Source organism: Lactuca sativa, chromosome 3, assembly GCF_002870075.4.
Source record: "Lactuca sativa cultivar Salinas chromosome 3, Lsat_Salinas_v11, whole genome shotgun sequence".
In the NCBI taxonomy this organism is placed as follows: Eukaryota; Viridiplantae; Streptophyta; class Magnoliopsida; order Asterales; family Asteraceae; genus Lactuca; species Lactuca sativa.
Genome location: NC_056625.2, coordinates 9,117,871 through 9,130,526, shown reverse-complemented (window position 1 = coordinate 9,130,526; position 12,656 = coordinate 9,117,871). Strand labels below are relative to the sequence as shown.

General features: G+C 31.9%; 1 protein-coding gene across 1 annotated transcript; it reads left to right on the top strand.

The window, feature by feature from the left end:
• The first annotated feature begins 664 nt into the window (after nucleotides 1-664).
• Nucleotides 665-3,431, top strand: LOC111920889 (lysophospholipid acyltransferase 1). The gene is made up of 8 exons (XM_023916462.2): nucleotides 665-1,024; nucleotides 1,515-1,570; nucleotides 1,666-1,886; nucleotides 1,980-2,397; nucleotides 2,589-2,674; nucleotides 2,777-2,840; nucleotides 2,941-3,059; nucleotides 3,187-3,431. The coding sequence occupies exons 1-8, from the start codon at nucleotides 726-728 to the stop codon at nucleotides 3,322-3,324; spliced, it is 1,401 nt and encodes a 466-aa protein (XP_023772230.1). The 5' UTR covers nucleotides 665-725; the 3' UTR covers nucleotides 3,325-3,431.
• Nucleotides 3,432-12,656: the final 9,225 nt, after the last annotated feature.

Below are 12,656 nucleotides of genomic sequence, written 5' to 3'. Positions count from 1 at the left end.
GCAGATAAAATTGTAGTCTAGAAGTAGAATTTAGAAACCGTATGTGCTGGCTGTTCTAAAAAACTATATGACTTGGCTAATATACCGTTTAGCTAAAAAAAATATTTTACATGAAACACTAAAAACCAACCAATTAACTAACTTACTAAATTACTCGAAATTTGACCATCCATATGCAAATTAGTTGAAATTAATATACTCCTAAATATCTTAATGACCATTCATTTTGTAAAAGTTTATATGTTTGTAAAAATTATTATTATTATTTTGTATTTTTTGAAATTTTGGAAAGAAAAATCAAATATCCTATTACTTTTTGTTTATATTCATCTTCTTATTTAATATATCAAGGCAAATTTTAAAATTAAGAGAAAAAATTAAAAAAGAGAATTAAATTTAACATGTTATAATCTTATATATATGAGTAAGATTATATAACTCTTCCTAATACTTTCAATATATTTAAAATTTCTTTTGGATAAGTAAAGAATTATTCTAATTTATTACATTCCCTCTTTTATAACTGCCTGCGGAATGGCCAAGTCCCATAATCAACACTATAACCCAATCAGAAACACCCACGTGTCATCTTGCCCCATGACCTTCTTTCTTGTGCTATTTTCCCAACCCATTGTCTGGATCTATGCAACATCTCCTTCCCAAATTCCAAATCCAGATTGTTCATCTGATTTGCGTGAATCATCACGTGTTCGTGTTTAACGGAAATGGAGATGGAAGAAATGGCGTCTCTGATCGGAGTATCGGTTCCGGTATTCCAATTCCTTATATGTTTTGTTGCCAGTATTCCTGTCAGCTTCTTTCACCGCTTCGTCCCCGGCGGTTCCATCGGAAAACACCTGTACGCGGCATTAACCGGTGCCGTTCTCTCCTACCTATCCTTCGGATTATCCTCCAATATGCACTTCCTGGTGTCAATTATCATCAGCTACGGGTCTATGGCCTTCTGTCGGAGACGATGCGGTTTGATTACGTTCTTGTTAGCAATGGGTTACCTCATTGGATGGTACGTACGTGATTCACATTATATATAATTTGAATCTTGCTTTTATTAGTTTAATTTACGAGAAATCACGGTTAATTTTGTAAAATTTCGGGAATATTAATTGTTCACATTACCTAAGCTCATTGAGTAGCTAGCTAGAGGCATGCATTAAGATGCAACTCAAGAACAGAGTATTATTATGACGACTTTGGTGAAAAACTAAATCATGCATCTATATATCATTACGTGTGAATGCTTTCCGATGATGAATAGTTTTACTTTTTGTTACAATTGAGATGGTGGTTGTAAAACTTGAAATTCAAAATAGTTTAAGAAACTAACAGCCAGCTTAAATTGCTACACGAAAAGAAGCTATAAATCTTAATCTTGATTTTGATTTTATATATGTTCAAATTAAACATGTTCTTCAAGTGTATGCACTAGTTTAAACTCCTTGGAAGCTCCATGTATACACGTTATTGATTGTTTTCAACTTTTGGCAAACATGTAGCCATGTATACTACATGAGTGGGGATGCATGGAAGGAAGGAGGTATTGATGCCACCGGTAAGCACTTTCTCCACCCATCATATTTACTCTTATGTCCAATAATTAAGATGGTCTCATCTCATCTAATTAATTAAACCCCCTTAATTATATAGGATCAATGATGGTGATAACATTGAAAGTGATTTCATGCGCTATTAACTACAATGACGGGTTGTTAAAAGAGGAAGATTTACGTGAATCCCAAAAGAAAAACCGGTTAGTTAAGTTGCCTTCAATCATCGAATACGTGGGATATTGCCTTTGTTGTGGAAGTCACTTCGCTGGCCCAGTTTATGAAATGAAAGATTATCTTGATTGGACAGAAAGGAAGGGTGTAAGTATATATATAGTACTAACTTTTAGTTGTTTCTATTTAAATTCCTGATTTGTGAATGAATAAGAATTTATATATACATTTTGATTCCAGATTTGGATGAAAACAAAGAAAGCTTCAGCATCACCTTTGGGGGCGACAGTGAAAGCTGTTGTTCAAGCTGGTTTGTGTATGGGTATATACCTACACCTGATACCCCAATATCCACTATCAACATTCAGCAATCCAATGTACAAATACTCAGGGTTTACAGATCGGTTGATGTATCAGTACATGTGTAGCTTTACAGCCCGTTGGAAATATTATTTCATATGGTCGGTTTCAGAAGCTTCCATGATTCTTTCCGGATTGGGTTTCAGTGGATGGAGTAACGTTAACTATTCTTCACCCACACAAACATCACAATGGGGACGTGCTATAAATGTTGATATTTTGGGTGTTGAGTTTGCAAAGAGTTCAGTTGAGATACCACTTGCATGGAACATCCACGTCAGCACATGGCTTCGTCATTGTAAGTCATATATATATATATATATATATATATATATATATATATATATATATATATATATATATATATATATATATATATATATGTCTTCATTAATTAAATTATTATATCACAAAAACTTTTAAAGATTATTATGAAACTCTACGTATATATATTAATATTAATATTAATATGTATGTATGTATGTTTAGATGTTTATGACAGGCTTATTCAAAAGGGGAAGAAACCAGGTTTCTTTCAGTTGCTGGCAACACAGACAGTTAGTGCTGTTTGGCATGTAAGATTTTTTTTTTCTTTTTATAATTATAATTAATGGGGTTAATTTTATTTATGTTAATATATATGTATGAAGATTTAAATTTGTTATATATTGTGACAGGGTTTATATCCTGGGTATATCATTTTCTTTGTTCAATCTGCTTTGATGATATCTGGTTCCAGAGGTAATATTCATTTCATTAATTCGATGAATTGAACTTGTTATATATTGTGACATGCATGAATTTAACATCTTTTTTGTGTATTATATATACATATGATCAGCCATTTACAGATGGCAATGCTGTGTTCCAAGTAATAAGCGTGTGGTTAAGAAGATGCTTATGCTCTCTAACTTTGCCTACACGGTTCTTGTTCTAAACTACTCGTCTCTTGGTTTCATGGTAAGTCTTTTTTTTTTTTTTTCCTCAAAATAAATATTTTCAAAGTACAACGCTTTAAAAGAAAAAAGAAATGAAAATAAGTTATATAATTAATAAACAAATTAATGAAAGTAGGTTGGTATTGTAGGTACTAAGCCTAAAGGAAACAATTAATGTATACGGGAGTGTGTACTACATTGGAAGTATAGCTCCTGTGGTTTTGATCATCCTTGGTAACATTATTAAGCCAAAGCCATCCACATCAAGAGCTCGAAAAGGACAGTGAGGTAACTAATCACACCAAAGGTACCACATGCATTCATTCATGTTGCATATTTCGTTTTCTCCTACTTTAAGACCTTAATTAATTTGTATTTAAAGTATGTGTATACTTTGGAGATTTTTTTTTTTGTTGATTAATACTTATGAAAATTCATTATACCATTTTCAAAGATGTCAAACATTTAGAATCAACTTTATAGAATGTTTTTTTAATCATTGCAGTGCATTAGTTTTTTGGGTCAATAATATCAATCTCGCTTACTCTACTAAATGTTTTGTTTTGAGTTTTATATTTTGTACAATTAACCCCTTTTATTTAATATTGTTCCATTTTGCCCCCTAATTATATTTCACCTTCAAAATTGTATTGTTTTTGCTTTTAGAGTTAGTAGTATTTATTTTAGTTTTGTACATTGTAATGTATTGATAATTTTATTTAATGCTATTTTTAAGTACTTTTTAATTTTACGAATAATATATGTTTTTAAAAACATCAAACTAGATGAACGAGCTTTATACAATATTTTATAAAAATGAGTGCTAAATTTATTAATTTTATTAAAGTAATCAAAGATTAATTTTTTCTAAGTTAATAGTTTTTTATTTGATAAAATCGATAAAATGACCATGTCAAAAAAATCTATATAGATTATAGATGGCCTTTTAGCCTAACGGAGTAACGGTATCAAAAATTAGAAGTAATGTTTGTCTATATAACCGGTCATAAAAAAATACAGTATATTATTAATATTCACCATGTTAAACATGTTATGTTACGGCACCATTGACAAAGTTGAACTCAAATGAAAACAAGTTATATCACATTTAGTTATTTTTTTTAGAAAAGGAAAGTAAATTACATCCAAAGCTATTGTATTTATATTTAAAAAAGTTCTATTATCAGGATTTTTTTCTACGTTGTACCTTAAACATATATCTTTTTTTCAATTATGTTTTTGTGACTGAAGATAACAGGTTTTACAGGTTAAGACAATTTTTATTCCATTTTTTTTTCAATAAACTTTTGCTTCCATTATTAACTTGTTCTTGTTTTTCGACCTCACTTATTTAATTTGTATGCAAAGTTTAATAATTGGTTAATTAATTATGATGAAACATTGATTTTTTTTTATTCTAAGTTATCCTTTTTAAACGGCATTCTAAGTCCTAAAGTGTGAAATTTGATGAAACATTTATAGGAAAGTCAAAATAAGTCAGATTGTGTTGTTAATATTTACTTATGGCGTTTTTTTTTTTTTTTTTTTTTTTTTTTTCTAAATTATCTTTAGCAAGTAATCCAATAAAACAATACAAGAAGAAAAAGAAAAAAATACAAGCAAAATAAATTACAAAGATAAATGAATAAAAGGTAAGCAATCCATTTGTATTTAGACCATGAGTTTTTTCTAAATTATCTAAGATGTGAAATTTCATCAAATAACATGTATTTTTTTCTAAGTTATTTAGTGAATAAAATGAAACATAAAAATCGACTCTTTTTAGAATGACTAATTTACATCTAGTATTTTACCCATAAATCTGATTTTTTGTTTTCTAAACATGAACCTTCAAAAATTTGGTTGAGTATTTCAACTTTTTCATATTTAGATATCAAAATATTTAAAAAATGAACATGGTTGGTTTGAGTATTTCAAAATTTCATATTTAGATATCAAAATGTATGTATTTGAAAAATGTAGATCATAAAATATTAATCTTAAACGTATATTTTTCAAAATAAAATATCTTTTTAGAATATAACAAGAAAACGGATAACAAAAAGCTAGACGCTAAAGATCGAGAAAGTGGAGAAAGCAACAAAGGGTTATAAAACCAAAAGGCAAGCAAAATTCGATCGATTTCTAATCCACTAAAATAACTGCACCTGAATCTCACTAGTTAGCTTCGGACCGACATTGAAATATATTTAAAGAGTTTCAAATTTCCAGCTTTCCAAAAATCGATTTTCCCCAACGAAAGAAAGAAAATCCACACTAAAAAACGACATGGCACAAATAAAATCATAATTTTCTTCTTCTTCTTCTTCTTCTTCTTCATAATATGTATATTAGTTCACTTTATAGAGAATCGAGTTTCATAGAATTGATAACACATATACACCATAAATTTTGAATGACCAGATCTTCATATGAAAACTATATTTTAGACCATCTCAATATCTTTCAACAATTTAAAAATGATTACATTAGATATTAAATTCTATGAACGTCAGCGATTATATGCGTAAGCAGTAGCAAAAATCTAAAAAACCATGAACGATTTTACGCGTCACTGGAAGACGAATGTTATTTAAGTTTTATTTGTAGATTAAATATTTTCTTTTTAACACCTTTACACTACAAAAGACAAGAAAAAAACATTCACTTCATCACTATGAAGTACGAACAAGGAAGAGCTTTCCGAGTTTGAAGACTAGACAAAGAGACATATTTTACGAAATGGGGTCAATTGAACAGATATCAAAATTTAGGTGCTTCAAAAGATTGTGCATTGATCGAGTAAAGCTTAGAAGATGGACAACGACTATCCTAGGTAGCTTCGGATGTGTATATATTTAGGGCTGTTCACTATTTGGATAAAACCGAATTGTCCAATTGGACAATTTGGATTGAATTATTTGGTTCGGATATTCGGATTTTTGGATTGGTTTTGAACAAAACCGAATTATTATTTTGGATTTCGGATTGGTTTTGGTTTATAAAATAAGAACCGAATAGTCCAAAAAAACCAAATAAACATTTATTATTTATTTATTTATAATATATATCTATATTTATCTATTAATTTTGTAATTTATTTTTTTCAAATACGTTCAAAACATTTCACCCGATAAAAAAACATCAATATGTATTATCTCTTAAAAGTTTTCTATCTATAAAATATTTAACTATAATATATCTACTTAGTATTTGTTTATAAATTTCAAATCACAACTAAATAATTTTTTCCGCTTCTTGTGTAAAATTTGGTAAAAGAAAACATTTTGATTGAGTCGGTTTGTAATGTGGAAATAACTTAGCCGTCTAGATCAAGACTTCATTTTTCAGTTTTTCCGTTCTTTTCCAAACTACACAGTCCCTTTAAGCACTCTCTCATCTTCATGATCTCATCTTTTGCCTCCCCAACTCCTACGCTTTCCATTTGTCATCTGCACTTGGTATCACGTTATCTATTCTGCATCATAACTATTGTTTTTTCCTTTCTGTCTACCCAACTCCTATTCTTTCAACATGTTTAGTGTTTCAATAACATGACACAACATATTTCAAGGTATATATATATATATATATATATATATATATATATATATATATATATATACCCCTAACACGAAAATAAATGAGTTGACACGATATGACACATTAATTAAACGGGTTGGGTTAGAGTCAAATACTTTTGTAAAGTTGTTTGAAATGTGTTTAAGTCAATCGATCATCAAAGAAAAATAAGAACATGTCAATCTAACTAAGATCTGGTTTTCAGCTCAATATATTCAGAACAGTACAAAGAGAATATAAGTACAAGTGATCAAGTGCCAATTCGAAAGTTACTCTACCCTCTTAGTACTTACCATCTTTATAGGGTACTCACTAAATAAAAAATACTAGGACTATACATGACAGTACGTAACTTACTGATGCCTAGTAAATACATTAAGATAACGAAGTCATGTAGACCTTCGCTATTTAGAGAGGCTTTCGATTAAAGACACTAACAATTCGTCTTCTCATAACTACTTTCGACCTAACATTCTCTCCCTTTGTGAGAAAAGAGGAATCTTCATGGAAGTGTCTTCATTGTTTGTAGCAACACCTTCCTTATCTCCATGTACCAAATGATGATTTTTCAAGCCTCCACCTTGTCTTCATTATCGTTTTTCTGACAGTTGTTGATGCGAAGCAAAATATTCGAGAGTAAAGAGCTTGTGTACCTCTCCAAATCATCAGTACGAAAAAGGAACTTCTTTTTATTTCCCATGTTATTCTTCCCCTAGAGAACAACACCAAAGGGTTTATGGATAATCTCTTTGTGTCCAAATTCCTCTATGTTGAGCTTCCCCTTCATTAAGGCTTTTGAAACTTTCGATGTCTTGTTGATTGTACTGGCAAGATCAATGTCTACTTCGGACAAATACAAGTAGTAACATTCCAAAAAGGATTTGATATGAGTATATTCAAAGAAAAATGCACTTTGAATCTCCCCAGGAACATAAGAATTATCCACTTCACAAAAAATCTTCGTCATGGTGATGAGATCGTTGAGATTCATCAATGTGAAATCAACAATTGTAAATTCAAACACAACATTGTTGCCTTGAACAACAGTGTAACGAAAATTTTGAATTAGTCCTTCGAACAGAACATCAGGAAGTATTGACAAAACTTTCATAATCTTCACAAGGGACCAAACTTCCGCTTTGATTTTTCCAAGTACAGCATAAAAGCGAATCTTCAGCTTTTTGTACTCTTCTTGGTCTTTGAAGTTTTCAGAAACCTTGAACTGGATAAAAGTGAACATCAAATGATTTATGGGAAAATCAAGTTGATTAAAGTTGGTATTTTCAATATCACAACTCTTCTTGGGCTTCTTCAAGAATTCCTCAACTTTGTCAAGAACTGCAATCTCTATTGTTTTGTAACACCAAGCCTTATTTGGATCACCTTTGTTTAGACCCGGAGGATCATTAATTTTTTGATTCATAATGTTCTTTATTTGCCTTAGCCTATTTATCTTGATCTCTTGAAACCTTTTCTTTTCTTCAACTGGCTCGACTTGAATACCCTTTTGGGATCAACAGTTGATGTAGTCTTAACCACATCAGAACTCAAACCTCTTTCTCCAACATTTATCCATTTTTTGAAAATTAGGTAAATCAACATTTACATTTGGAGCATTCGTTGTTGTTGTTGTTAAAGTTTTCACCACAGATTTCATTGGTAGCGATGTAGGAATTTGAGTAGACATGACCCTTCCCACTACCATACCTTTGTCTTCACCAATTTCTTTAGACGAACCAACTCCCTTTCTCCCCCTTGCGACATATTCACAGAACGTGGATCATTGGTTGGAAGTCAAAGAACGAGGTCAAAAATTGGTGCCAATTCAGTTTTAAAGGACTTCTCCATAGAAGAAACCATGGAAGTAAGCTCCTATTGAGATATCGAATTAGATGTACGAACATCAAACTTCGATAATGGCTCATGAAAACTAGTAAGTAAATTCTCAATTTTCACGAACACTTTACAATCCTCCTCCTTTTTCTCCGTTAAAACCTTTGCATAATCTTTATTAAAGGCTCGAAGATCTTCTATCATGGTTCGAATTGCTCCAATCAAAGTTTCAACACTTCCTTTAACATGTGCATCAAACTTATCCAATTTTTCGATTTCTTGAGTGAGCATAGTACGAAGTTCAGTAAGCTTGAACTCAATTGACTTCTTTGAAGAATTTACAATCTTTTCAGAAAGTTCTTGTCTCTCTTTGGCAACTTCTCAATTTCATGATTGAAATTTCGAGAATTCAGAGCCAACTTTTAATCAATGCGCTTATCAACACCTTCAATCAAGGTGTTAGTCCTTGATTCTTGTGATTTTAACAAAAAATCAACTTCTTGCCCACTAACTGATGATCTACCAACACCGTCATTCCGAAATTGAAGGATTGAATTGAGTTTGGAATTCAGGATCTTTTATTGTTTACCCGACATAATTGCATTATTAGGAACATATTATTCTACTAAATTAAACTCTAATTTTGCAAAACTAGGCATTGCATCATCTTCATCTTCTTCTTCGGTAACAGTCTTCTCAACCCCTGTGGATTGAAATGAGAATAAAGATGTAATTGGTTCGTTTATCACACTTTGATAAGTTGGTGAGACAACTGGAATGGATGTAGGTGGAATGGTAGATGTTTATGGTGGTAAAGTATGTGGTGGTGGTGGTGGAACAACTGTAGTGTCAATAGCTGTTATCGAACTCCCATAACCCATGTTAACATTTACGTCCTTATTAGATAAGTTTTCATTGATGTTTAAAGTTCCGTCCTCCTCCATATTGGACTTGGAATGCAAAACCTTGGGTGGTGTGACTATCGTCTTTTCAGGGAGTGATGTAATAGTTTGTTCACAAGAATTGATGTTTGCGTTCACATTAGATATGTTCGCATTGACATCAGAATTACTTGTCTCCTCGAAAATTGATTTGACAGGGGTATCCTTCCTGGGTGAAACATGAAACGAACCATGTAATGCATCTTCTGTGCCTTCACTATCATAGTTAGGCTCAAGTGTAACGTTCATCATTTGTGTGTCAACAAGAAAAGTCTTAAACTTCTTCAATATATGTACAACTTCTAATGCCTTTTGCTTCTTTGTATAAGGAGAATCAGGAGTAGAAACCCCTTTGATCATAACACCTTGCTTCGTTACCTTTAGCTGTATCTTCTTATACTTCGTAGAGACAACTGCTTGAGTATGATTTTCTCCTTCTTGAATAGGAACTTCCTCAGTAACCTTTCCAGAAATTTTTTCAAGTTGCTTTTCAGAACCATCATTTGTAGACTTTGCAGGAGCAGATTTCTTTGTCTTCTTAAAAATCCCCTTTCCTGATTTTTTCGACACAACTTTTGAGAAACTTCTCCTCAACTACTTTAGGTTTCGTAATTTTCTTCTTCTTTTTCATACCCTTAGCTTCTTTGGAAGATCCCTATGCATCTTCAAAAGTAACATTCTTAGAAAGAATGCCAGTAGGAGTTGGATCCATTAAAGCTTTGTATTTTATCAAGAACTTATCAGTAGGAGATACCAAATTAAGCATCGAATCCAAAATTTGACCAACCATCAGAAATACAACAAGATCATCAAGGTCATATTTGGGAATAGTCATATGAGGAAATGTGACAACATCATCATCAATAGTTAAAGAAATACCTTCTTGAGTATACACCACATGTAAAATCAAACTCCAAAATTGAGCATTAGACACTTCTGTAGTCATCTTCGAATCGGAAATTGAATTACCGAACTCAACACAGAGAAATGAGGCATACTCCATATTCTGGCCATAATACAAACCAAACGATTATTGAATAGAATTATTTAATCCAAAACTCCTTCTTGTTAAACAATGAAGAGTAATGCCAAAGAAAAAACTCCATACCCCAGGAAGACTTGACTTGTTGAAATGGCTAATAACTGAAAGAGTTTCCTGATACCCCATTTCATTAAGCATATGAATAACTTGTTCACTTGTAACTTCGTCTAACTCACCTTCAGATGGTAACTTCAAGATTTGGGAAAACTGCTTTTAGTTAATCGTTTTCTCCCGCTCGATGTCAACTGAAACATGACGAGTCCAGTTTTTCTATTGTACACAATAGTAGAAGCATCCAAACCATTTCATGGGTATTGCAAACGAAGCAGTTAACGCACGAGTGGGAATTGAATCATTCTTCACTTGAGCAAGCATCTTAAATTCATCTGGATAATCCTTGATCAATGGGTTGAACCAAGGATTTTTACTCTGAATCTTCATTGTTGGTTGAGAAATTTCTTTTTCGTTGTTGAATTGATCAACCATAGTGTTTCCGGTAGACATGATGAACAATCTAGAGAGAATTTGCGATTTGATTGCAAAGAAAACTTAGGGTTTTTGCATGAATACCGGGAACATGAAAAAGGAAACTGAATGTTCACGTTGTCCTTAAATAACCGGCGTCAAATTCAAATTCAAATGTCGTTCCAATCAAATAATGCCACGTGTAAAGTAAGTTATTAAACCGTTAATGCCCATAACCGCCATGTGTAAAAGTGAAGGTTACTTTTTCTTGAGCTACGAAAAGTCATGTAGAACGTCCCATTCGATGGATACTTCTTCCTTCCCAGAAAAAATTAAACTGTCACTCACTTCATTACGAAACAAGAACCATCGTCATATGGAGGTAGGGCTCATTCACTTATGGGAACTGTAAGTAAAATCATTTGCTAGACTTTGCGAAATCTAGGTCTGAGTTGGTAATACCCATAACCTCGAGGATTTCAGTGCTTATGTGTACCAAAAGAAAAGATAGAATCAAATTAAGAAAATTTTGGACACCGTGATATCAAATAAAATTTGATATAAATCAGATAGATCCTGTGAAAAGATACTCTTCATTCGTCATCAAGAGAGATGTCAAATTGCTTGTGTGGTTTCCCGTGAATTACAATCGTGTACTCATTGAGGAGTAACGAAGGGTCTCTTTTAATAAGCTTCGTAGGTGGGTTCATGTTCACACAAATTTGCAACTTGACATAAGTGAAAAATGTTGTATGAAAATATTTGTATGACTAGTGTAGCCAAGAACAAGTAAGCGTTGAAAAAGTTTTAAGTAACGAAGAAGTAAGATAAATGTTCATACTAAAATCTCATTTCATAAAAAAATTAATATCTGGATCTATTGGGAAGAAATGACTTGGCCTAAGTACATTTCCTCAAGATCACTCAAAAGAAATTAAAATGAGATTTTGAACATCGAAAATGGTACAATGAAACATAAGGTTTCGTTAGAATCTTGAACAATAAACGTTCACTATCAATTTATTAAGTTGTGGTTTGTTGGGTCTCACCCTCATCATGGAAAAATGATTTTGGATCATAAACACAAAATTGTGACATACTTATATCATGGTTGTTTTTTTACGAGAGATGTCTTGGGCATGTGTCATCGTGGGTGCTTGTGTTAGAAATTTTGGGTGAAAAATATTAGATGCGAGAAATGATTGTACCTCTACGAATAATAGGACCCTGCAGTTATCTCTTTACTCATAATGAAAAGAGAAAGGTAGCTCTTCGACTATTGTGAATACAACCTATTAGGAAGAAATTTTACTAAGAAAAATTTCATTAAGGCCTCGTACACAATGACTCTATGAGGCTTGTGGACAACATACTGCAATATGCTTCTATGGACACTTAACTAGTACATGAGGTTAGTATCATACCGGTTCTCTGTTAGTCTTCACTTTAGGCATGCAAAAGATTAACACATTGTTACAATGAATTTACTTAATCTAAAAAAATAAAGAAAATATTTTTGGATTTTATAGAGAAAAGAAAAAGAAAAAGAAAATCTTTTTAAAAATTTGAATTTTATAAAGAAAAGAAAAAAATAAAATGGATATCACCAACATTGGTTATTCATTAATGATAACGAATATTTCGCATGCGAACCAATGCTTCCCACAAGAATAGAATTCTCCTAAATTGGCGCTTCTCATAAACATGCGCTTCCCAAGAATATGCACTTCCTATTGTGAGACAATTCCCTTTCGCT